Source organism: Magnolia sinica, chromosome 11 (genome assembly GCF_029962835.1).
Source record: "Magnolia sinica isolate HGM2019 chromosome 11, MsV1, whole genome shotgun sequence".
Classification (NCBI taxonomy): domain Eukaryota; kingdom Viridiplantae; phylum Streptophyta; class Magnoliopsida; order Magnoliales; family Magnoliaceae; genus Magnolia; species Magnolia sinica.
The window spans coordinates 76,519,955-76,547,945 of record NC_080583.1 but is presented as its reverse complement, the minus strand read 5'-3'; the positions used below and the strand labels follow the sequence as shown (position 1 = coordinate 76,547,945).

General features: G+C 41.0%; 1 protein-coding gene across 2 annotated transcripts; it reads right to left on the bottom strand.

Annotated features, from left to right (window-relative positions):
- Positions 1-698: 698 nt before the first annotated feature.
- LOC131219398 (probable 6-phosphogluconolactonase 2) lies at positions 699-26,800 on the bottom strand. Of its 2 annotated transcripts, XM_058214511.1 has the most exons (5): positions 26,494-26,800; positions 25,088-25,186; positions 23,475-23,667; positions 23,264-23,399; positions 699-1,545 (listed from the first exon to the last, which is right to left on the bottom strand). In XM_058214511.1, exons 3-5 carry the CDS (start codon positions 23,645-23,647, stop codon positions 1,060-1,062), a joined length of 795 nt encoding a protein of 264 aa, XP_058070494.1. In that variant the 5' UTR covers positions 23,648-23,667; positions 25,088-25,186; positions 26,494-26,800; the 3' UTR covers positions 699-1,059. The 2 variants fall into 2 exon arrangements, with proteins under 2 accessions (XP_058070494.1, XP_058070493.1); XM_058214510.1 differs by lacking the exon at positions 25,088-25,186 and having other exon boundaries at positions 26,494-26,799.
- Positions 26,801-27,991: the final 1,191 nt, after the last annotated feature.

Below are 27,991 nucleotides of genomic sequence, written 5' to 3'. Positions count from 1 at the left end.
TTTACCCTCTCTCAAATCCTTCCATTTTTAAGATCATTCTCTTATTTATTTATTTATTTTCGTAAAATTAATTTTTTTAATTAAAAAAAAAATGTGTTGTGCTTTTTTCACCCATCTTCTGAAATATAATGAGTTGTAAACGTTTAATAAATTGTGCAATTTTTATTTTTTTTATTTCCTTTCTTTTCACATACGGACTTCAAAACTAGGCGTGTCAACGGCACGTTCGGCACATGTATGAAAATAATGTACAATCCAAATGACATGCAAGGTTCCTTAGCCCATCCCGCTGGGGGAATCCAATCAATCCGGACCGTCCATTTGCTAAATCAATCATTTCAACGTCGGCCTGGGAAAATCACACTGATCATATAATCAGAATCGTATACAAATTGACTTGAATTTTTTGTTCTTTTTACAACCACCCACTGTCCAGGCTACGGATGGGATGGTTAGGATTGTCTGACACAATCAGATACTTTTAGACCCATGGATGGGATCCAACAAATACATGTCCTAAACTGTCAACTGGACCTCTTCTCATATAGATGATCCCAACCATCCATCTAATAGGTTATATAGATGGGATAGTTAAAGCCATCTGATCATTGTGAAATTTGCATGGTTTTTCATGAAATGCATTGTGGATCTAATGGACAGCTAGATCGATCTAGATGGACTATCCAAGCGTACCGATGCAACTAGAAGCCCTACACCTTGTGGTGCTGTGGATCATTTCTCAACAAAGCCACACCAAAATCCCATTTTTCATATGAACAATGAAAACCCATTTCTCCCCACCTTGATTTCCCAATAACACAAACACTTTCTTTTCTTCACATCTACAGCTCTAAAAGGGGCCCACAAAAACCACCATGGGGACCTTTTAAGCCCTTCTTGCAGGTGGGGCCCACCCTTATTCAATTTTTCCCCTTGAAAACACAAAATCAAAACTCTCCCACCCTAACTAGGGAAAAAAAGGGAATGCTTTTCTGTTATCAAATACCCTTCCAACTACAACATACACAAGACATGCACAAAAGGCTTGAGTGGGCCCACTCAAAGAGTCTGAGATGCATCCACCTTTGATGCAGCTGACCTATCCAAAAACCACACCAACTTCCCATTAGTGGGCCGCACCATCCGGGCCGGCAATGTGCAGTCAGACCCCACATCGCTGACTGCCGAATGGATGGCCTCCGCCTTGCTACTGCCCGTTGCCACTATGGCCACATGGGATGCCGAGTTGATGACGGGCAGGGTGAACGTGATCCGCTCAGGCGGGGGCTTCGGGGAGTCGGTGATGAATGTGACCCACTCGTCCTTCTCATCAAGGGCCGCATGGTGTGGGAAGAGCGACGCGACGTGCCCATCGGGGCCCATGCCAAGCAGGATAAGGTCGAACTTGGGGCAGTCGCTGGTCTCAGAGACGCTGACCGTCCGGGTCTTCACTAGCTGGCGAAGGACGAACTCGTACTCGCTTGCGGCCTCCTCTGCTGACAGAGAATCTTTGATCGAATACACATGGCCTGGGACCACCGGGACCTGAAATTCTATATATTCATTATCTATAATACACCAAGAAAAACACATTATGAATACATTAGAGGGAAAGATTGCTAATTCCTTCTATGCATGGCATGAATGGCTGCGAGATCCAAGCCATCCACGAGGCGGGTCCCACAGCAGGCGGGCTATCTCTTCTTTAACTGTGGCCCACCTAATCAATGGCTGGGGACCATAGAGACCCAAAAATGTTTAGCATTCACATAGATCAAGTCAACAGTACTGAAATAGAAGGCTGAAGCAGTTAAGGTGTTCTTTGAGTTTCTACTCTGTACTTTATCATATCATCCTAGTTGAAGGTACTGGAAAGGATTATGTTTGATAATTTCATGAAGGCAGATGGCACACCACATGTATAAGGTGCAGATTGTTTTTCCATTGGACACTACAGTGGGTGGACCATAGCTGGATGATCTTAGATGATCTTAGTGTTAGCGTATGTACCTTGAAAATCCAATGTTGATCCGGACCGTTGACTATGATGACCATGGGTTCTAAGTGGATATGTTATTAATGCCATAATTAATATGTAGATTTACCTTAACCATTTATGTATTCATGGGTTAAAAGAGGGTTTCGTCTGTTTGGATAATGGATTACCGGAGTAATGTAGTGTAAACTCACAACATTACTCTTTTGCTTTGATTGGATATCGCTTGCTGTCAAATCATGGTAATCCTTTGGAAGGAATCCCGAAGTGTGTTGACATGGCATGCTTTCGTGGGCCCAATCATAATTTATGTGCTATATCCACACCATCCATCCCTCTTGCATGATCATTTAATGAAATGGGGCAAAAAATGAGGCAGGTCCAAAGAAGACATGGACCACACAATAGCTAGCACGGGGATTAAATGCCTCCCATTGAAAACTTGTTGGGGTCATGGAGATGTTGGATCAAGCTCATTTTTGGGGACGCCCTAAAATGATTTTGCAAAATGGATGCACAATTTGGATATAACATATACAACACATTTAATGAAATGGGACAAAAAATGAGGCAGGTCCAAAGAAGACATGGACCACACAATAGCTAGCATGGGAATTAAATGCCTGCCATTGAAAAATGAAAACTTCTGAGGTCATGGAGATGTTGGATCAAGCTCATTTTTGGGGACACCCCCTAAAATGATTTTGCAAAATGGATGGACAACGCAGATATAACACATAACACATTTAATGAAATGGGACAAAAAATGAGGCAGGTCCAAAGAAGACATGGACCACACAATAGCTAGCATGGGGATTAAATGCTTGCCATTGAAAACTTCTCGGGGTCATGGAGATGTTGGATCAAGCTCATTTTTTCGGGATGCCCTAAGATGATTTTGCTAAATGGATGGACAATGTGGATATTACGCATTAATGGAATCACATCCAAGTGTTTCTAGCTAGCAAAATTACTTTACATGTGGAAAGCGGAGATACCATGCTAGTATTGCATACCATCACCATTTTGCTTTCCTTTGGACTACCGTAGGCTTACCACACATTACTGTCGAAATCACTAATCCAAACACACCCTTAGTGTAATGTGCTATGTCCATCCTCACGAGGTCACTTTGGTAGCTCCACATGTGGATGTGGTTGAGTACATGCATTACGATTGAATTGACGTCCATATGATCCAACAAGAGATCCATTGGTTGGCTAAAACACTATTGTGGCTTAAGATCTTAGGGATCAAACCATCCATCGGGTTGTTTTTAGCTGGGCCCCACATTTAAATGGATTTGAATATTTAATAAACATTTTCAACAGTTGACCTCTTGTTTTAATATTTAAAAGGCTTTCATCGTGCTAGATCGATATCTAATGGTTGAGATCTTGTGGTCCATCCATTGATTTGCATGGATATAAGACCAAGGGTGGATGACCACAGTTAGTGGAGGGATTTAGTCAATTTCGCTACGTGGATGGGCAGGGTCACAGACTTTGATGTATTAGGGCATGTAAAAGCCTGTAGAGATGGTGTACCTCAACCGATTCATCCCTAAAATGCTTTCTTAAAATCCTATCCCAAAGGGAGAGAGCCTTGGACAAGCACACAGGCGAGGGAGCCTTGGACAAGCACACAGGCACGCCGACGCCCACACAAAGTTCAACCGGTTGGACTATATCTCATGTCCAACCAGGATGGAAATTCACGATTAATTAATGTTAATAAATGCAGCGGAAGAAGGAAAAGCGGTCCCTAACTTGAGTGGACTACACCGTGGTGTTTGTGCAATCTACCCCGACCACCATGTGTATCATTCCATGTTAAGCGTGGGACCCAAAAATCATCCTCATCCGTGATTGAGGTGGACCACACAATTAGAAATAGGGTACAGGTCAAACCTCACCCTCCAAACTATTCCCCTTGGCACATCCCACCTAATCACTAATGAGCCTATGTTTAGACCCCAGACACTAAGTTTTAGGGTAGCATCTAGCAGTTGGAGTGGGATTCGATATAATAATCACAATGGGCCCTATAAAAATCATGGGTGGACATCTCTCTCCCAGTCATTTCCATTGTTGTGGCCCACTTAAATCATAGGTTAGCATGAATTTTTATTTTTATTTTTTGGATCTGGGCCAAAAATGGGATTACATACTAATGGTCGATGTGGATCTCACATGCACATCAATGTGGACCCTTTCAAAAATGAAGGGAGAAAAAATGAGGTCTAAGGTCCAACTTGAGATAACTTCCAACCTTCTTGTATATGCAACATCCAACCCATGTAATAGGTTGACCACATCATGATCATATCACCTTTTGAAAAACTTAGTAACAGCCACTCATAGAGTGGATCATACTTGTGTTTAGCCATTTACCATTGTTTGGACATTGGTTTATATATGTGTGGCCTGGTTATGTGTAGATAGGACTGAACATTGCACTCGGCAATCCTCATAGTGGGGCCCACTTGCTGGAAGGGTTAGATGCCACATGCGCTTAATACTTTAGAAGTCATCATATGGGTGTACTATAGCTTATGGTCCAACAAGTTGGACTAAAAACTACTTTTTGGGGGGGAATAGATAGCTTTTCCAGCCTGCAGGATACAAACGCCCAAACCTTGATTTTTTACGGGGTCCACCATGATTTGTATGTGAGATTCATACCGACCATTAGATGTGTAATCCCAGTTTAGGCCCATACCAAAAAAATCAGGCTGACTTATGATTCAAGTGAGCCACAATAATAAAAACAGTTGAGAGAAAGACGTCCACCCTTGATTTTTATAGGGTTCATCAAGATTATTATATTGAATCCATTCCAACCATTGGATGCCACACTAAAACACAGTCTTGGGGGCAAAAAAATCATGCCCATTAGTGATTTATGTGGCCTGCATGAAAATAGTTTGCAAGGTGACCTTTGACCTATACATTGTTTCTAATTGTGTGATGTACCTCAATCACAAATGAGGCTGATTTTTGGATCTTGTGCTTAAAAAGGAGTGACGCACATGGTGGTCAAGGTGGATTGCACATAAACACCACAATGGGGTCCACCTAACCTAGGGACCCCTTTTCCTTCTCTACCTCTGCATTTATTTAACACTAATTAATTCTGAGTCAGCCACCACCACCTTAGCCAAGGTCTTCAAGCCTTCACAGAAGTCCATGCAATTCCTAATATTGGAAGATCATTGTTGTCGTCATCCCCATACCTTGTCCTAGTTATTTGGATTGGCATTATGGAATTTTGCCAATAATTCCTGTGAGAGACCCAATCATTGGAAGGTCAGCAAACCTCCATATCCCTTCTAATTAGCTTGATTTGAAGTCCTTTTTTAACTCTACCTAGCATCCTCTTTTTTAACCCTCCTTCACGAAGCCCTCTAGTCTTCATTGCATATGACACAACCATCACAATCTACCCTTCCTCATTCTATCACTTATAGTTGTTAGATGTGTGTGCCTTAAAAAGCCAATGATACTTCTTTCAATGGACCTTGTTTATAAATGATTGCTCAAGATGATAGGAATATGCTTTCATCCTCATCAAAGCCTTATCCTAAAATTGGGGTCGGCCACATGAATCTTGTTCCTCCATTTCACTCCATCAAGGGTCATTCCTTCAATTAGACCCTAGGTCATCGAGTCTTTTCTTACTACCTCCATCCAAGTCCTTTTGGGCCTTCCACTTGTCCTTTTAAAGCCTTCAACTTGTACCAACTCACTACTCCTTAAGTCCTAACCAGTGTGATTCTTGGTCTCCGTTGCACATGACCAAACCATCTAACTTTACTTCTCATCTCATTACCTATGGTGTTGCTCCTAAGTTCCCTAGAATGCATTCATTTCTAGTTTTATCCTTCCTAGTCTTGCCACTCATCCATCTCAACATCTTCATTTCAGCTACACTCATCCCCAACATTCTGTCCCGTAATGCGTTGCTGGTCTTATAGCCATCCTATACAATTTCCCTTTCAGTTTGAGTGGTAGACAATGATTGCATAAAATAGAGGCACATCTCCATTTCTTCCACCTAGCTTGAATTCTATGGGCAACAACCTTCTCAATCTCTCCACTCTCATGAACGATTGACCCAATGTATCAAAAGTAGTCATTCGGGAAACTTCTTAATCAACAATCTTAACTAAATCCTCTTAGGGCCTGTTTGAATTTTCAAATCCAAGGGAAATAACCCGAAATAGGTAATGATGATGATTTCCCACTGTTTGAAAAAGTGGCGGTTTACCACGTCACTTCCGTCTGAAAATTCAGAGGGATTTCGAGTTGCTTCTTTAGGAAGCTTCCAGGTTCCGCAAGATTTCATACTCCATTCTGTGTAAATACACCTTGTGATGGATGTGATGTGTACAACTAGTAGGTGGTTGCAGGAGTATCGACGCTGGATCACCGTGATCAGCAAGATTACATGGCCCACAGTCATTTATAATGGCCAATGATCACTTAATCCCCTGTTGTGGCCCACTTCAGATTTAAATTTACTGCAATTTTTTACTAATATCCTAAAATGGTCTGGCAAAACAGATGGATGGTGTGGATATAATACACACACATCAAGACATGATCCCCAGTCAGGGATCCTGCCCTAAAATGAATTTTGAAAAAAAAAAATATTTATGGCATGAATGTAGTACACATTACGCTGGACCCCACAATCAATACTGCAAACTAAGAGACTGCTCAGTGGATCACTGATCGTGGGGCACATTGTAATATTGCTGTAGTACACACACATCACGCTGGACCCCACAATCAACACTGCGAACTAGGAGACTGCTCAGTGGATCACTGATCGTGGGGCACATTGTAATATTGCTGCTATAAATCCACAATGACCATCTGTTCTGATTGCTAATATTTGGGCTCGTGGAAAAAAACTTGAATAAGATCCAAATCCTAGGTGGACCACACCCACATGATTTAGTGGTTAATCATTATCCACCATTAATAATCGGTAGTGAATACACAATAGACTGTTGAAGTTCCTATGTGATGTGCTGCACTTGGAAATTCAAACAGTTGGAAATAGCAATTATCACCTATTTCACCATCCTGTCAAAAAATCAAACAATAGGAAAGTGGAATGATGAGTTCTGACATTCCTGCCATTTACTTGTTGTAAATAATAAATGCTTAATTCCTCTACATTCTCCTCAGAATTGAAAAATCAAACAGCCCCTTATTCACTCCCATTGTTTCTAAAATTGCACTCCATATATTCTCTATTCATCCAACTAATTTAACATCCTTTAGATTCTAAAGCATCCCTCCATAAATCAACCTTTGTGACTATACCATCTACAAACAACACATACCATGGGATTTCTTCCTGCAAATGCCTCATTGGCTTGACCATAACTAATGCAAAAAAGGTATGGGCTCAATGCCAACCCATGGTGCAATCCTATGGTAACTAGGAACTCACTTGTCTCTCCACTAGTGGTCCCCACACTTACTACCGCTCTCTCATACATATCCTTAATCATTATATCCTCTTGAAACTCCTTTCTTTCCCAATGGCCACCAGATTTACTCTCTAGGGACCCTAAAATATGTTTTCTCTAAGTCAGCAAAGACCATGTGGAGATCCTTCCTCTTAGTCTTTGCTTAATCACTCTCTCCCAAAGTTTTATAGTGTGGCTCTTAAGTTTGATCCCACAATAGTAAGTGCAACTCTATATGCCTTCTTCATTCTTATAAATAGGTACCATGGTACTTTTCCCTTATAAATGGAATATGCTTTGTTTTTCATTATTAAGTGTGTGTGGAACTTATGAATGATATGTTTAGTGGGTTATGGGGGCTCCTTCATGGAATCCCTCTTGTGGGTCCATAGGGAAAGAATTGAAGTGGACACAACAGCCGTCATGGCTAAGGGAGAGTTGTGGCACCATAGTTCTTAATTACTTCATCACATTAGGGTAACACCAGATCAATTGGTTATCCTATGTGATGAGAAACCAATGACGAGTTGAGATGGATTAATCTCCATCATCGGTCATCTTGTTGCATATTCCCTTCACCACATGGAACCATGAATGGTCACTTATTTACGGGTTCTTGTGGAAGGCTGGATTGGACATTTGCATTGAAGGATCACATCGACTGTCCTAAAGATCCATCATACTTGAAATGGATTGACTTGATCATGTGCTAGCTTCAAGGTATTCCATAACGGTAACAGTGGCCGTATTAGCCACTGCCATTACCATTACAACACGGGCCGTAACGGCTGTTACGAATTTTTCTTTTTTCTTTTAAAACTATTTTGGCCTGTAACGAATTGTTACATCCATTACAAGACCATTAAGGGGTTGTTACGGGCCAATTTATCCATAACACATAACAATTACCACCATTACCATTTATAATTGCCGTTACGGCCGTTACATGATCGTTTTTCAATACCTAGGCTAGCTTTGACTAATCCTTAGACCTAAGGTTATGGAAGGACTTCATGGTCCTAGTGTGGTGTGTCTAAACACATTTTTTGAGATTACATTAGAGGCCGACATAGAGGTTGTTGGGTGCACACATTAGGATGCGGTTGAAGCCTTACATGCACCAACATGGAGCCCGCTAGTCTTCCTAGGATTTGGTTGTGTATAGATCTTGTTGATCAGATTGTCCATCAAGTGTTTTATAGTTGCTAGAGCTCTCAAATGTTTTCAAAAGGTTTCTCGACCGTTTTTAACCATTAGATCTTTTTCACCAATTAAAGCGTAGTCTTCCTAGGATTTGGTTGTGTATAGATCATGTTGATCAGATTGTCCATCAAGTGTTTTATAGTTGTTAGAGCCTTCAAATGTTTTCAAAAGGTTTCTCAATCGTTTTTAACCATTAGATCTTTTTCACCAATTAAAGCGTTTCAATTAAGCTTGATGGATAACCGACAATTAGATCTTCTAGTTGTCCACCTCCTGTGCTTGCATGAGAATTTGGCCAAGGATGGACGCCATAGATAGTGGAAGGATTTAGGTCAATGCGTACACGGATAAGGCAAGACCAAAGAATTTGGATGATGTAGGGTAGATCAAAGTTTGTAAAGGTCAGGGCCATCATATAGTACTCCCTAAAACCCCAAACTCCTATAAATAGATCCTATCCCACATAAGACACCTATGTGCCCCACAAATTGACCAACAAAGCTTTGACTCGCGAGTCACGATGCCTCGTATGGATGCGGAGTTGGGAAATGAGGAAGGGTGGTGTAGCATCATGTCTAAGTAGTCTTATGAGCCCTTTGGGGGAAAGGAAAAGCAGGTGCTTTCAGAATAAATGTGGGATAGTGTTGGAGGTGTTCAAAAGGGTAAAGTTGTATGTATTGGGAAAGGCCTTGGATAATTGTATTTTGTCTTGTTTGGGTTGTAGATGCGGTTTGTTTTTTCTTTAGGTTGTAGTTGCTGTTGTTTTCACCTTAGATTTTTTTATTTTTTTTTAGAATTTCTCTTTAAGAAATTTTTGTTACCTTTATCTTTCCAAAAAAAAAAAAAAAAACACGCATTACCTTTCAAGAAGAAGGAAAAAAAAAAACCACCATCCCTCATAGGTACTCTATAACACTAACATGCAACAATGAGTTGCTCCCGTGAGGACCCTTGTGCATTAACTCATAGTAGGACGCAAACCATCTTGACCAATCCTTTGACCTGCATGCAGCTCTTTGCCCGATTGAATACACATCTCCCTCCCTATGCAATGCCACCTTAATGGCCCACATGACCATGAGTTCCTCAACTTTTTTTTTTTTTGAAAGATAACTGGATTAATATTGAAAAGAGGGGGAAAACAAAGACAAAGGAAACAGAGAGCTCCTGCTGAGGTGGCAGGCAGCACTAAGCACCAAAAAAAGAAAAATCAAAACCCTTAAGAGAGCGGATGCTAATCGCCCATTCTATTAAAAGGTCCTTAGCCTTAGCTGAAATCGCCTCCGCAGATCTAGAATAATTATCAAAGCATCTAGCATTTCTTTCAACCCAAACTGACCACCAGATTGCAAGGATGGACATTCTCCATATACATTTCCTTCTTTTCTCCAAACTGACCCCATGCCATGCTGAAAGCAGACTGTCTGTCGAGCCCACAATACACCAAGAGATTCTGAACCGCTTGAAGAATTCTGACCAGATTTTAGATATGAACTGGCAGTGGGTAAGCAGATGATCTATCGTTTCTTCCTCCTTCATGCAGCAAAGGCAAACATTAACAATCTGCATACCGCTTTTTTTCAGATTGTCCATGGTAAGGATTCTCTTCCTATCAACCAACCAGCCAAAGCAAACAATCTTGGGGGGCGCCTGATACTTCCAGATGAAATTGGAAGTCTGATTTATAGCTGGGGGGTTGAGGGTTAAGGGAATGACGGTAGAGGGATTTTACAGAGAAAGATCTCGTTTTTTCCCATCTCCACACCAATGAGTCTTCGTTACTTGGATTGAGCGTGGTTCAGTTGATACTTGCTAACAGATCGGTGAATTCAGACACTTCCCAATCTTGGAGATTCCTTCTACAGACCACGTTCCAGACATATTTTCCCGAGGAATAAGAGAATCAATCAGCAACAGAGGCCGATTTGTTGCACGCCAGTCTAAAAATGTTCGGGAATCGCTCGTTGAGAGGAGCGTCACCCTCCCACAGGTCCTCCCAGAATTTGATATTAGCACCATGACCTACTTCAAATCTGATCCCTTTAAGGACAGCTTTCTTCGAGCTTAGGATGCCCCTCCAGATATGAGACGCCCTGTAAAGAGACGATTCTTTAGTCCACCAGCCCCCTCCTGTGATTCCATATTTACTTTTGATGATAATGTTCCAGAGATTATCGCCCTTTGTCGCCAGCCTCCAAATCCATTTCCCTAGAAGAGCTTGATTCATCTTCTTGAGATCTTTCACCCCCGCTCCGCCCTCCCTGAGAGGTTTGCAAACTTCCTTCCAATCCAATAGATGGAATTTCTTTGAGCCTTCCTTACCGCACCATAGGAAGTTGCGTCTGAGTTTATCTATCGAGTCCCGGACAGAAGCCGGACATCTAAATAGAGACATGAAGTAGAGGGGCAGATTAGAGAGGGCCGCTTTGATTAGCATAAGCCTGCCTCCCATGGAGAGGAAGCGGCATTTCCACCTTGAGAGGTAAAGCTCAAACCTGGCAATAATCTTATCCCATAGAGACTTTGGGGGCTTTCCAACACAAAGGGGGAGGCCAACAAAAGAAGACGGAAGAGAGGCAGGGACATGGTGCAGAGTTCCCGCAAATGCATCAATCTCGCCCACTTCCAAATTCACCCCGAAAATCTTGGATTTTTCAAGATAAACCCTCAACCTCAACACCGCCTCAAAACATCTAATCGTGGTGCGAAGATTATTGATCTTTACCTGCAAAGCTTCTGAAAAGATGAGGGTATCGTCAACGAACTCAATGTGGGAAATCGGACAAGATAAATCGTTGATGCTTATACCAGTGAGGATGCCTTCGGCTTGGCCTTTGTGAAGCATTATTGATAGAGCTTCACCCACCATGAGAAAGAGAAAAGGGGATAGAGGGTCACCTTGCCGTAGACCTTTAGAACTTTTAAAGAAACCTTTAACCCGATCGATGGCAGGAGTCGAGGCACTCGTTAGCAATGATTGCACCATCAATTATCTGTCTCCCTAGGATGAAAGCGTTTTGGTTGGCTGAGATGATTTTCCCCATCACTGACTTAATACGGGATGCTAGAACTTTGGCAAGAATTTTGTATGGGGCTCCAATTAGACTGATGGGTTTGAAATCTTTGAAGGTGGTCACGCCCACCACTTTGGGAATAAGGGCTATGAAGGAAGCTCCCATGCCTGTTGACAGTTTGCCCCTTTCGAAGAAGTCGTGAAAAAATTCCATAATATCAGGATGGATCACGTCCCAAAACCTGAGGAAGAATGATAGGGGGAAACCATCTAGGCCTGGAGACTTGTCGCCACTCAACTCCACTACTGCTTTCCTCACTTCTTCCACCTGAAAAGGGGATTCGAGTAATCTGGAGTCTGCCTCTGAGATGTTGTCCATGTGAAGGAGGTCCAAGCGCGGTCTCTTCCAAGCTTCAGCTGATAGGAGAGAGCTAAAGAACTAAACGGCCTTCTCTGCAATGACATTTTTATCTTCAATCTGCTCTCCATCTATGGCAATGTTGGTGATCTTGTTGTATCTAGCCCGCATACTCGCGATGTTGTGGAAGTAGGCCGTATTCTTGTCTCCCTCCCTAATCCATTTGTCTTTGGACTTCTACTTCCAGGAGATTTCTTTCTCTAGGACTCTAGCTAAGATGGATTGGATGAGTTCAATTCTTTTGATCTACACAGCATAGGTCATTGGCTCTTGCTCTGAGGAGTCGTCGATATTTTGCAGGTCTGAGAGCATGCCTTCCAATTCAGCCTCTCTAATGCAGAGCTCTGTCTTCTTCCACTGCTTTAGTTTCCCTTTAAGGAGGCTGAGTTTTGATAGAAGTCTGAATCCTGCATTCCCTTCCACCTACAATTCAGACCACCAAACAGAAATCATCTTTGAAAAGTCGTCAATGTTAAACCAAGAAGAGTCAAACCAAAAGGGTTTTGGGCCCCAATTGTCCTCCTCTGATGATAGAAAGATCGGACAGTGGTCTGAAGTTGTTCTCGGCAGAACGGCTTGATGAATCAACGGAAAGATTTCCAACCAATCCGGAGAGATTAAGAATCTGTCCAGCCTTAACATAATAGGAGAGGCTCTCCCATTAGTCCACGTAAAGTTGGCCCCAGAGATTGGCAGGTCCACGAGCTCTTGACTTCGATCCAGTCTGAAAAAGCTTTCATCGCTGGGAGAGCCTTTCTGGGTCTGGAGTGCTCCTCAGCTGTTCTGCAAGTGTTAAAATCTCCCGCTATGCAACAGGGGCCTGAAAATATCCGTCTTAAAGAGGACAATTCCTCCCAAAATTGAGCTCTACATGCTTCAAGGTTAGGCCCATACACAGCGATAAAGAGGAATTCACTACCATTCGATGTATCCTGCAAGACAACAGATACAGAGAATTGTCCTACCCATGAATTGAGCAGTCCATAGAGAGGATCTCCAGGCCACCAAGACGCCTCCTGCACTCCCCTGCGCCTCGAGAGCAACCCATTTGGCATCTAGGGCCTTCCATAAAGAGGACATCAGTCTGTCGATAAAGTGGGGGATCTTAGATTCCTGGAAGCAAACAATATCTGGACTCTTTCTACTAACGGAATCTTTGATTAGCCTTCTTTTCTGCTTGGACCCCGCCCCTCTGATGTTCCAGGAGATGATCTTCATTGAGGAACCGAGCTTCCCCGAGTCACTTGCCTGCCTAATTTGTCGAAGTTGTCATACATGGAGATGAGAGGAGACCCCAACCGAGTGAGCTCCCGGCTGCTAATAGATCTGGATAACCGCTTGGATGGAGATCTGTGCATTGGAAGGAGTCTGCCTCTATTCTCAATACATTGGAAGAGGGCTATATAATCTTCCAAACAATCTCCGAAAGACAGCCCTAATGATCTCCCTACATGGCCGACAGCGTCCCTGATCCATTTTTTCCTTTGGATGGTTTGAATGAGGATGGATCTGGAGGCGTCTTCAACTCGATTCTTGTCCGTGACTTCCTCTTGGTCCTGGGTGGGGGGGTTGACTCTCATCTGCAGCGGTTCTGCCTCTATGATTTCTTCATCAATGCCTTCTTGAAACAGCGTAATAGGGCCTAGTTGGGTCCAGTCTCGAGGGGAAGTGGCATGGGAAGAAAGAGGGGAGTCGGGGAGGGAAGTCTGCTTCATCGAAGGGGATGTGTCCTCCGATTCTTCATAATCTGAGTTTCCCTCTGCTAAATTTAGGTCGAGGTCACTTCTCATCACCATGTAGCTAGGAGAGGGTGTTCCCTGTAGCTTATCGTTGAAGGATGGAGGGATCCGACGAACCGTCTTCGAGAATTTGGGGGTGTTTTTTAAGGTTGTGGGGAGGTAATGTTTTTTTTTTTTTTAATTTTATTATTATTATTTTATTTTATTTTTTTTTTTTTTGGGGGGTGTTGGTTTTACTGTTTAGGAGCGTGAGGTTTTGAGGTTTGGGAGCATTGAGATTTTGATCGGGAGGGGTATTCGGATCCGGGTTCGGGTCCATGCTGAGGTCTTTAGACCCATCGTGTTGTTTGGGTAAGCGAGATGGGGCCACGTGTCTTCTTGCGAGACACCCTACACTCTCCTTATAGCCGTCCATATGGATGGGAGCTGCGATCAGAGTACGTGTCACTCTCGAAGGCCCTCTCTAATGTCTTTGTGCGTCTCGAGGGGTGCAGAAATTGAGACAACGCAGCTGCGATTCTGTGCGGTCAACGTGTGTACACTGGGACGACTATTCTAGAGAGGGAACAATTGTGACCTGCGCACGAAATTGTGGAGTTTCACTGGAGCACCGAAATTGTGCTCCTTCATGCTCCCTGGATCCCACAGAAGGAGGGTCTCTGGTTCTCCAGATGCCACCCCACCTGGGGATGCAACTGTCTTTCACCTCTCTTTGCACCAGGAGGAGGATGGGTCTATTGTCAGCTTGGATATGGATTGGGCAGGAGGGGTTGGGAAGAGGATCCCCTTTCTTTCTTCTTACGCAGACTCTAATGACTGCCATTTCCTCCCCTACTTTTGTCTTCAGATCCAGCTCGATGAGAGATCCCAGGAGTTTCGCAGTGGCGATGAAGAACTCCTTGTACCATGGCTCCGTAGGGATTCCGCAGAATAGAATCCACACTTCATCCCAAACATGGAGAACTCGTCCCAGCTAAGAACCTTTGATACAGGACCTTTGGCATGGATGGATCCAGCCACAATCAATAGTTCCTGATTAATTCTCGGACTAACCTTGACCCATAACTCATTGAAACCGATCGGTTTTATATTGTATTTTCCTAGTTTGATTCCACAACACTCGTCGATCCAATCCCGGACCTGCTCGATCGAAGCCCCTTCCTTAACTATCATCACCACCGTGTCACGCAACTCCGCTCTTTGACGATTCAATCTCTCTGGGTCGATGATAATTACGTTATTGCTTGAGTTACCAGCAGATTCGACGCAGATTGAATCTGTCAACTTGGTTGAGGCCTTCTTAGGAGAGCGGGGGTCAACGTCGACTGATTTTGATTTCTGTGTGGTTGGGATTCAAAAGGGCGTCTCTGAAAGAGACACCTCCATACTTTTGTTGAGCCTTCAGTTGGGGGTTGGCCTGTTGAGCAATATGAGCCTTCTGACTAGTCTGATAGCTTTTGCTTTTGGCGTGGGGGATATCTGGGCCAAATCTCGCTCTCTGAACTAACAAGGGCACCCCTGCAAATTTCTCTCCATGTAACATTTCTATCGCTCTGGCTAGCTCTTCTTCTGAGCTCATCTTCACTAATGTAAAGCCCCTGTAATCAGGGTATCCCAAATCGGTTACGTATCAGCCGTAACAGCCGATACGTAAAAGAAACGGCATCCACCATTACGCGATTCGGCCCCGAAACGGGGCACCTTTGTTTTTTGGGTTTGTAATGGCCGTTACGGGACCGTAACAAACGTTACGGTCCATAACCCAAGAAAAATTAAAAAAAAAAAAAAAAACATTTTATTCTTCTTCTTCTTCTTATCATGGGGTTGCAGCGCTGCTGCTGCTGCTGCCTGCAGCGGCAGCAGTTGCTGCCCTCTCTCTCTCTCTCGGTTCGGTCCCCTCTCTTCTTTCCCTCTTTTCTTTTCTCTCTCTTCTTTTCTTTTTCCAGAAAAAATGAATGGAATGGCGTGGCTGTTTCACAGCAGCCACGTAGTTTTCTTTTTTCCTTTTTTTTTTTATAATCTGCAGTGCACGCTCACTATTTTATTACATGGGGTGGGGCCCACCTTGATTTATGAATGGTAAATCCATGCCATCCATAATTTTTCAAGTTCATTTTAAAGCATGATCCTTGAAATTAAGGGATCAAAATCTCAATTGGACCACGCAGTTGGGATTGAATGCCCACCGTTAAAATCTTCTTAAGGCCCATTTTGTGATCCACCTAAGATTTGGATCAGCCTCATTTTTTAGTCCATGCCCTGAAATAAGTAGGCAAAAAGGATGGACCAAATGGATATACAATAAATGCATTGAGGTGGGCCCCGCTTTTAAAGGCATGCTCACTACTGGTCCACTGAAGATTTAAATCTACCTGGATTTTTGGACCATGACTTAAAATGAGTTGGCAAAATGGATTGACAGCATGGATATACAAATATATCGAGGTGGCCCGCCTGGCCCACTAGTGGTCCACCTAAGATCTAGATTTACCTCTTTTTTTTTCCAATACCCTTAAATGAGTTGACAAAACGGATGGATGACATGTATATATATTACATAATCGAGTGAACCCCATGTACATGGCCCTAAAAATTTATACATGAGGTATATATCAACTCAAAATTAACCAATTAAATTTTGGGACCATTGTTGCTAAGTCACAATTCCAAAATTAAATTGTTTGAACAATTTTCACTATTAGTTTGTAGACACTTGTTTTTTGAAATAGGACCATTTGATATTTTTCATTTTTCATTGTCCAATAAATGTCCACCAATCCATTAGTGGGATAAGTGCCAATAGATTGCATTAATTTGAGGCTAGTTTAGGGCATCAAATGATTCCCTAATCAGCTCCGAATTGACAATACTATTTACCCCAATTTAATTTAAATTTTTTTTAAAGATCTATTGAGGAAAATGATATCAAATTGTTAGGTATATAAATTACATAATAGGATACAAAAGTCCCTAAATCTATATATTGAATTGAAATGTATGCGAGTCACGAAGTATGCAATGCACTAGCACAATAAATAAAAGGAAAACTTGAAAACATAAGAAGTTTTGGTATTACATTCATTTAGTAAATATCAACCACTAAAATAATATGGAAAAACGGATGGACCGCGTGGATAGACCAGATGCATTCTCGGTGGGCCCAAAAGCGTGTACTCAGTACGAAAAGAGCGTACCGAGTAACCAAGTACGCATTCCCATTCACGCCCGCGGCCCTCCCGATCCCCAATTTGCGATAAAAACCCCAAATTCCCTCACCCCTTCTGAAATTTTCAAAATTTCATTCCTTCCCAGCGGTTTCTCCAAGATTTTCAACCCGAAAGTCTCTCTCCCTCATCCCAAATCAAATAAAATCTCTATTTTCAAACAAGATCTCGGCCCGCAAGCGGTTTCCACAACTTGGAGAGGATTTTTCAACGGTAAAAAAGAAGAAGATATTTTTAGGGTTGAATCTTATCGAAAATGCCGATCTGCACTCAACAGCAGTTGAACTCGCGTCTTCCTCCAAATTCGGGTGAAAAAATGGGTATCTCTTATGTTTTTTGTGATTTTTTCGCTGACAACCCCCCCTTTTATCGATAAAAGTGGGTTGTTGGCTACAGTTCCCACCCGTGGTTGGTGGGAACAACGATATATCGTCTTGATCTTGAAAATACCGATAATATCAGCGAGATTTTGGCAAAATCTGGAAAGGAAACGAAATATTGGGGTTTCGGTGTCACCAGTGCAGTGACACCGAAATTATCGGCGATATTTCGATAATATCGCCGACAATTTGAACACTGCTCACAGTTCACCGCTGTCGTTGTCTCACCGATAATTCTGGTTCTTTCCCTTTATTCCTCTCTACCTTCTCATCGTTTGCCTTGCTTTTCTTCCTCATTTCGTTTTCATCACCACCTCCACATCCACATAGCTCGTTTCGCCCTTCACATCGCTGTCGTTATCTCACCGTCGTCGTTGTCTCACCACCGTTGTCTCGCTGCCATTGTCTCACCACGATTTCCTCAACTAACCTAGTAGCAATACCATTCAAGCATAAAGCTAGAGGCCCCAACCTACACATTGGGCTTCTGTGCCTCCTAAAGCCAGCTTGCCATGCTAACTCCTAACCTTGCATGGAACATTAGCCATTGTCAATATCTACATGAGACCCTCGCTCTCCTAGAGAACCCAAAGAAGCCAAATGCAACACTTGCCCCATTCGTGTGGACAAGTAACTCAACTGAGTCCCTACCCCAAACGCTATCTTCATCAAGCCATATATCTTACTAAAGTACTACACCAGCATAATAATCTTAACACAATGCACTCTCCTCCTATGAGGACCTGCATGACAAACCGAACTGAAAGACAACAAGAATGCCAACTCTCTCATCCATTGTAACCCATAAGGTCCCTAACGATACAAAACCAACCTTTGGTTAATGCCTCAACAAAAAGCATGTCACCATCCCAAACCATACCACTTCGTAGCAAGCAAGTCCGACAGGGCTCCTCCATACCGATTGGCCCCACATGGGGCTCTACCCCAATGCAATTGGGTTCTTCTTGCACCAAAGTAATAATCCCCGATTACAAGACAAAACCCTTCACCATACCTCAACCACAAGGAGTGTCCAAATGTGCCAAAAAAATCATATTGGTTGTACTTTCAACTAAATGTAAAAAGATCGCTTTGCCCTTAACCATGTCAATGGGCATAAATGATGGCCAATAAACATGCCAACCAGGCCAAACATGTTTCGTTATTACAACCCATATGGCCTTGAAAAACTCCCCCAATTGATAGTTTTGACATCCTCGTTGATACCAAGCAATCCTCCATATGACCCAACTCCAAAGTGCAATTGACCTACCATTATTATGCTTCATCTTCACCATCTGCTTCCACCTCCTCACACAATGGTCCTTCGACTACACTTTCACCATTTGCCATAGTCCTCCTAGTATTACACAAGCACTTCCATGTTCTCTTATACCAACACATTTAACTCACATGCTCAACCAAGAAACACTTTCATGCCCTGCACTAGAGCCACCAGACCTTGATGTTTGACCCTAGTAACTCAATAATATCCCACATGTCATCCCCCTAAGCTAAAGTCCACAATTTTCTACCATGCACATGGCTCTAACCATGCAAACTATTGCAACATGCTAGTTACTTGAATGAACATAGTACCAACTATCCCAACACCCAATTCCAACACTTTAGTCCACCAAAAGCAAGTACAAATCCTTCGAATGCTTCTGATTATTTTCAAATAGATGACAAAATGGACCAACCCAACATGAATTTCAAGAAAATCCTCTAAATCTCCTCCTTCAGATCCCAACCTTGGAATGAACTTCAAAAAAGCTACCAATCTAAACTTTAAACCACATCTCCACTCCTGCAAGCACCCCTTGGAATATTCGCCCTGAAATCTTGGCCTAACGTTGTCCTTCACTCTGTGAATGAACCCCATTTCAAAGCCTCTCAGATTCAAAATGGTCATGAGACACCACTTGAGTCCTTCCCCATGAAATATATGATGTTGTGATCCCAAGGCGCTCTCAACCTCTAGGTCACAAATCCCTCCAGCATGCACTAATGCCTCGAACTAACAAACAATACAAGTACACCATGCATCTGACACCAGGTAATGAACTTAATGCCCAAGTTTATTGATGTGCCTTCACACCTCTTCGCCCAAGTGCTCTACTCGGTTCCACACCCTTCTTCACCTAAGGCATGTTTGTTTCACCGATTTCCCCAATAATATAAAGGAAATGTGTCATCATTATGATTTTACCATTGCCAAACCAAACATGAGAATCGTTGGTCAAATGCAAATGTATTCAAGAGACAAGTAAAGGAATTTGTAATCATTGCACTTTTTCATGTAATTATCATGAAAATCCTAAATCCAAACAACGAAATCGGTGTATTTTAGTGATGATTTGGCATTAAAGTAATGTAAAAATGTCATAATTATGATTTTACCACTAACATACCAAACGCAAGAATCATCAGTCAAATGCAAATGTTATTAGGAGACAACTAATTTGTAATCATTGAACATTTCCTTTAGGGCATGTTTGTTTCACCAATTACCACAGTAATGTAAAGGAAATGGGCGGTGATTATATACTACTTTACCCATCTCCTAACAACTGCATTTGATCGTCAATTCCCTTGTTTGGCCTATACGCCGTAAAATCATAATGATGACATTTTTACATTACTTCAATGTCAAATCATCACCAAAATAAATTGATGTCATTGTTTAGATTAAAGATTTTCATGGTGATACCATGAAAAAGTGAAATGATTACAAATTCCTTTACTTGTCTCGTAAATACATATGCGTTTAATCAATGATTCCCTTATTTGATTTGGCAATAGTAAAATCTTAATAATGACACATTTCCTTTACATTACCGGGGAATTGGCGAAACAAACAGGCCATTACATTATTGTAAAAATTGATGAAACAAACATGCCCTTAGCAAATTTACCTTTCCTAGTACCTTGTCTCTTTTTCAACTCCTCACCCCAAGTGCCGGACATTAGTACCTCGGTCTCAAACACATTCACCAAGGTTCTAGCAATGCACTAGTCCCTTAATGCAACACAATTGCAACATCTTATCCTTAACCCCTTGACCATACAACCAAGACCAAAGATACCTCCACACATGAATGCAATAACACAAAAACAACTAAGCTAAGTAATGGTATCCTCAAGCATAACAATTACACATTTAAACGATATCTTCAATTCCACCTCCTCTAAGGCAAGATCATCCTTTATTAGTCATCAACCCTCAACATCCACATAGAGAGCTAGCAAAGAAGCTCAAGCTGCTTTAGCGTCTTTGGGCTAGGCATCTCAATGATCACCATAGCTTTAGAAGGATCTACCATAATACCCTGATTGTGCACCATAAAACCAAGAATCTACTCACAAGGACACCAAAGGCACACTTGAGTGGATTCATCTTCAACCCACACCAATTCCATATTTCAAATGCTCAGTGCGAAACCTCAACATGACCCAGTTCTTAGACTTCACCATTGCATCATCCACGTCTTCCATGATGCCTTCAAATCTATCATGACGTACGGTTGTCATCGCACACTGATACGTAGCGCCGACTAGATCCATAAAGATCTTATTGTAAACACTATAGCTCATTCCATGAACAAGATCTTAAACCCTAGTGTGTTATCAATTAACACGTCCATGTTCAACAGAGGAAAGTCATCCTTCAGACAAGCCTTGTTTAAGTTGCAAAGAAAACTCAACACATTCACAGATCTAGCTATCCTTCTTCTTCACTAGAAGTTTGAAGCACATTAGTTCACCATGTAGGATGGAGTATAGGCTCAATAAAACAAGCACATTAGATACTTTGCTTCTTATCCTTCATCACGAAGAACACTATTTATAAGGTGGCAAGTAAGGATATATATATATATATATATATATATATATATATTAAATGGGTAAGGAAGGATAGTTAGCTCATGGCCAATACCTGTTCGACATGTGGAATTTTGGAACCTATGAGAAGGCAATATGTGGAGCCATGAGTGACATGTCACAACAAGGTGAAGTGACCTAATGAGGTGTGAATGCCAAGGGTCCAGCAAATGAGGAAGCATACATGTCCCTACGAGGTGCCCATCTGGGTGGCCCCAAGCTTCATGAGATGGGTCTCATGCACCAGGTCCATGCATGCACCCATGCAATGAACCTCCAAGTTGTACCAACCTTGCTACAGGTGCTAGTAAACGATTATGGTGTCACGCCAAAACGGTAGAGATGCGGTAGGTCATAGCACTAGAACTGTAGCATCCTCAATACAAGAGTCTGGGAGCAATGATTTCAAGGCAAGCACAAGTCACAAGAGCTCACTCAAAAAAAAGATATGGCAATGGACCAACGAGCCAAAATGATAGTGAGGATGATGATCAAGGCATCCAATGAAAGCTCATGTACTTGAAAGGGTCATAGAGCTACATGTTTCTTAGTAAGAACCTTCATTGTAATCATCTGGGCCATAAAGAAGGTATAAATGCCTAGAAGGTACCTTGCGGGAGTCACAAGAACAAGAGGTTAGTGACTGCAACCAACAAGGTCTGGGGCTAGGCACATGAACAACATGAGCTTGGAATGTAGCATGGTAGACACCGTCTGAAGAGGACAGGTTGGGTGGAGAGCAACCTTAGCATCCATCTCAACACAAGCATCCTCAATAAGATCTCATCACAAGCAACCTCAACATAAATAATGCCAATGAGACCTCGGTGCATGAGACCTCACAGACCTCAACACAAAAAACCTCAACGCAAGCAACCTCCATAAACCTTAGTGCAAGCAACCCCCGGTGCAAGCAACCTCAATGCACCTTGGTGGAAAGTGCCTAGTTGTGAGGCTTCCACATTAAGTGAACATGCCTTCTCACACGGGAGTGAGTAGCTACAAAGGCGCAATGCCAGGCTAGGTGAGTACAAACACACCTTCATAAAAACTATGTCAAAGAGCCTAAACAATAACCAATCAACCTGCCAACTAGTATAGGTGGGCATGTGTGGTGCATGCACATGCATGCGTCTCGTAATTGACCGTTCCGTGTGTGCATTTGTGTGCATGTGTGTGCATGTGCTAGGAGTGCATGTGGGCATGCCTATGCATTTGTGTGTATGATCAATACTAAATATCAATTTATATAGCCCAATAGTGACATCAAGTTCATTTCCTGCCAAATGTTGCAAGAGATGAGTTTCTCTCAAATAGGAATAACAGGATCAAGGTTACATGGATTGTGAGTCACTCTGGTATGTGGTATGGGAATGGGCTTGTTGCATGCCTTAACAGGATCAAGGTTACATGGATTGTGAGTCACTCTGGTATGTGGCATGGGAATGGGCTTGTTGCATGCCTCTTCCTCCAATACGTGATACTCTAGGCTACGATCATGCGGGTCACTCTAGTACATGCACTTAAGTATATGCAATATAGTTTTATCTACATTTTTTAGTACTGCAATTTATATATGAGATGATGGATGCAATTATTATAGAACTCGCACACATATTATTATATTACATGCATGCTGTTTGCATGAATCCAAGTATAAATCTCTATAATCAATAAATTTAAATTACAACTTAATCAACACTTAAGAGTATGGAACTATAATTTCAGGACTGGAAAAATAGCAATCCAGATCGCAAATTTCACATAATCCGGATTGTGCGATTTGGAACAGAAAACATAGGGGCATTGGTGCCACCTGTAAGGTGAATGTGTCACCGCTTAAGAAATGGGAAAAATATGCATGGTAGTTTACCCTATAAACAAAAATCAATGGAAAATGTATGAATTGAGGTTACATACCTTTGAAAGAAGGCCATCCTTAGCTAGCTTATAATTGCTATCTATGTGTTTCTTTGCCACAACACGTTCAGCAGCCCAAAATATATACCATTTTGCCCAGTCAACAGTCTTATTATAAGGAACTTCACAGAGTTTCCTGATTCAATCAAGATACTCAATCCAAAATCCACATTTAGAGATAGTCAAAACATGGGAAAGAAAAAATACATACCCCATCAAGCTAATGAGAGATCCACCAGATAAGGCAATGGCAAAAAATCCCCTCTCCTTCACTGACATCTCTGATAATTCTGCGATGAAATCAGCTAAATCAGTGGCAAGCTCATCCAAGCTGTCATGAATTCTCAATTCCCCTCTATTCTTGGGACCATCAGAATCAGCCATGTTTCTACAAGCCACAATTCCTATATGAAAGACCAACGCAAGAAAAGTTCGATTAAATAACAAAAACAAAAATGACCCAATAAATCAACTAAGAAATTGTTAAGGGGGAAAACCTAATAAGTCAACTTTGAAATTGTGCATTTAGTTAAGGGGAAATGATTTAAAATGGAACCCCATAGCACAGAAAGTAAAATTTTGAAAATTGAATGTAGAAAACATGGATATCTTGCTAAAGATTTAAAAACTCGAATCTCAAACCATATGGGGATTTCTTATCCATAAAAAGGAAACAATCTGTATATCATGATTTGGATTGATGAACCACAAAAGCAAGCCAAAAAAAGTTATACTAGAAAAAAACAGCTGCAAATTGCTCATGGACATGAGTATAATACCGAAAATTTGAAACCCATGTCATAAAACAATCTGGAGATTTTATACCAAAAGAAAGAAAATACTCACCCCAATCTTCGACAATCTAAGATTCCCATAATGAAATCAAAAGAAAACCCTGGCAAGAAAATAAAATAAAATCCATATTCTAAACAAAGAGCCATCCTATGAGTTGAAACAAAATAAACGTAAAAGAAGTTAAAACTCAAAGCGTGTTTCAACTCAAATCAGTTAGGGATTGAGAAATATGTGGCTGCGCCAACTAGGTACGAAAGAAAGGAAGAAAGAAATGGAAAAAAGAAGAAGAAAAAACTGAGAGAATTTATATTGCATGAGAAAAGGAAAATAGCAAAACAAGAAACTGAACTCACTCTCAAAGTGTAAGATTTTGGCAACAAAATATAAAATGATAGCACTAAATTTAGAGAGAAGGATGAAGCAAAAGAACCAAACTAGAGAAACCCACCATCTGAATCTCACACAATTTAAGATTCCTGAAAAGAGATTAATAGGAAAATTCGAGAAAGCAGAGCAGAAACAGCCATATGGCTGCAACTACAACAAACAAAAATCCCACAAAAAACAAAAGAATCCAAGTCGTTCAAGTTAAAGAACACCCTTAGAAATCAAAACCCATATCAAATCAATATAAATTTGATTAGAAATATGCATATTACAAAAAAATAATAATAATAAGAATAATATTGATGAAAACTCAGATCTGAATCCTCCAACATCCACATTCCACTGGACTCGTTCCCTCACAATCCAACGAATGGAATGGAAAGCCAATACGTTAGAGATCAAAAATAAAAACCAATCTCGAAAGAGACTGCAATTGGGCAGAAATCTGTTCAGATTACATTCTTAAAAGAAAGAAAGAAAACAGCACCCGAAAAAAAAGAAGAAGAAGAAGAAGAAGAATAAGAAGAAAAGAAAAGAAGAAAGAAAGAAACCCCCTCAATCAACCCAATCTTTCGGTTCAAAAGCCAAATCAGAAGCCACGCCAGATGAAAATAGCAAAATGGGTGTCAACATGTCTATTACCCCAAAACACAAAACAACCAGATCTTAAACCTTCTTAATTTCACATTCATTTAAAAAGAAGGATTGTAACCCAACTCATTTACAGAGAAGATAAGATTCCTGCAACAAAACAAGCACCCATCTTTTAGTGACAATGCAATGCGAGCATCAATTCCATGGAAACAACCCAAATCTTTCAGGTAGAAAAAGAGAACTATAAAAAAATCAAAACCCATGTTTAATCCATCACAAATTGGGCAGCAACACAGATTAAAAACCCATATAGCAAAACAGACTCATATTCCAGGAAAAAAAAAAAAAGACATTAAAGAAAATGAGAGAGAAAAAAAATAAAAATAAAAAATCAATCACTCGCAATCTAAGATTCTGGCATAAAAAATAATAATAATAATAATAATAATAATAAAGCAACCATCTTTTACAGCAGTACGATTCAATAGGGTAATGATTCTACTAAAGCATAATCAAAATCTTACATTCACAGAAGAGAACTGAAAAAAAAAAAAAAAAATCAAATCAAATCCCACTCAAACCAGTCACAAATTCAGCAGCAAGCCTGGTTTTACACCCAAGAATAAATAAAGGTCCATATCAAAAGATAGATTCACATTCCATTAAAGAAGAAAGAAACAAAACAAAAAAAAAAAAAGAACAGAAGAAAATCAGAGTCAATCACTTACTATCTGACAATCTGGAAACAAAAATAAATACCAACCAGTCAATGACACTAATACAAACAAAAAACGATCCTAACCAAAATCCAAATCTTATCAAAGACTCAGATTGCAAACAGATTCACATTCCATTACAAAGAAAAGGAAAATGGTACAATTTAAAAATAATAATAATAAATAAAATCAATCCCAACACTAAAACAAACACGCATCTTTAAACACCACCACAATCCAAACTATCAACAATCCTACAAATGAAAAATACAAATCTCTGATATTTTTTAAAAAGAAAAAACCAATTTCTAATCAATCACAAAATGACCACAAACAAGGGTTTTAAACCAAAAGATCAAAGATCCACATCCCAAAACAGATTCACATTCCAAAAGGAAAAAAAAAACAACTCAAATCAACACAAACTGAGCAGAAACATAAGCTTTATACCAAATTTTCCCAAAAAAAAAAAAAAAAAACCCAAATCCCAAAACAGATTCGCTTCCAAAATAAACACAAAACAGGGGTGGGGGAAAAATCAAATCAATCGACACTGAGCAGAAGCAAGGGTTTCACAGCAAAAGATCAAAGACCGACAACCCAAAACAGATTCACATTCTAAAGAAACTGAAAAGAACACAACTAAAATCACTCATAATCAAAACCTCTGGCACCAAAACAATGGAAAACAGACAGCAGGAAGAAGAATAGGAAAGGAAACCAAAAACAGAGACTTACAATGAGGAAAGGAAAGAGAAGAGATGGATGGCAGAAACGAGAAAGAGAAGAACCGAATCTGAAGAAAATACGAGATTGGTATCATTGAAATAGTGTTATTCTAATATAATCCAAACATTAAAAATTAATATTCCACTACATCACATAAGTTTTTTTTCTTCTCTCTTTAAACCTTTACACCTGCCTATACATGTCTCTCTCTCTCTCTCTCTCTTTCTCTCTCTCTCTAAATGGATAAAAGCTAAAATCCGTTTCTTCAATCTCCTCTGCTAAATTTCAGTTCACTCGAGATCCTCTCCCCCTCTCTCTCTCGAGAGAGAACGGGAGTATGGTAGAGCCATCTGGCCGCAGTACATGGGACGCAACTTTGTGGATTCCTGATTGTGGGGCCCACCTTGATGTATGTGTATTATATCCACGCCGTCCATCCGTTTTTCCAGCTTGCTTTAGAGGATTATTCCAAAAATTAAACAGACCCAAATCTCAGGTGGGCCACACCACAGGAAACAGTCGTGATTGAACGCCTACCGTTAGAAACTTATGGATGGTTGGATCAAGATGATATTTGGGTGGTCCCGTCAACAGGTTGGATGGAAAGTAAACATTACGGTGGGCCCCAAGAAGTTTTTAGTGGTGGGCATTCAATCACCACCGCTTCCTGTGGTGTGGTCCACCAGAGATCTGGATCTGCTTCATTCAAATGAGCTGACAAAACGGATGGACGGCGTGGATATAAAACATATACATCAGGTGGCCCCACAGGCGGGGTTCCAGGCAGCTTCCCACTACACGTAGAAGATGAATTCTCAATCAAAGCCGTTGATTTGCTTGTTCCCACTACAGATTAAAGAACGGTAGAAAACCAAATGAAGTGAAGGAAAGTTGAGGAAAGCGATGGATGCGATTGTTTAATAGGTCTGAATTTTGAAAGCAAAGAGATCCATGTTGGGAAACATTAGATGGACGGTTCTGATTTATCTATAAGACTTCAACGTGTTCTGTGAAGAGATAGATTTATCATACTTCTGTTCTACCGAGCTCTGCCGTATCATCACTCATCACTCCTTTTAAAAAAATAAAAAAATAAAAAATGGGACCCACCACCTGAATAAAGGCATCGACCACCTGTTTCGTTCAGGTGATGACACGTGTACGATTCTGGTGCCATCTTAATGGCCCACATTGGATGATTTATGAGAAAGCTCCCATGTTGGTTTTTCACCACTTGAAAATTAGTGGTGACTCTTCAACCGTACACATGGCATAGTTTTCTCACAATCCAGACCGTCTAAATCTCTGATCAATCTGAAACATAAAACCAAAATTTTCTCCAAGAAGAAATACCAATAATCTGATTTTTTTCTCTAATGTGCTATTAATAGCCATTAACCAAATGACTAGAATTTCTTGATCAGTGTAATTTTAGAAATATGGTCCATCCACCGTGGGACCCACAATTTGGATGGTCTGGATATTTGTATATCAGTGCCACATGCGA

Bases quoted from the DNA above. Each gene is read 5' to 3' on its own strand.
- LOC131219398 (XM_058214511.1), bottom strand. From the start codon at position 23,647: ATGGCTGATTCTGATGGTCCCAAGAATAGAGGGGAATTGAGAATTCAT. The intron at 23,400-23,474 runs GTATGTATTTTT...TGATTGAATCAG, and splicing joins TCTCTCATTAGCTTGATGGG to GAAACTCTGTGAAGTTCCTT. The intron at 1,546-23,263 runs GTATGTAACCTC...ATAGAATTTCAG, and splicing joins AGGATGGCCTTCTTTCAAAG to GTCCCGGTGGTCCCAGGCCA.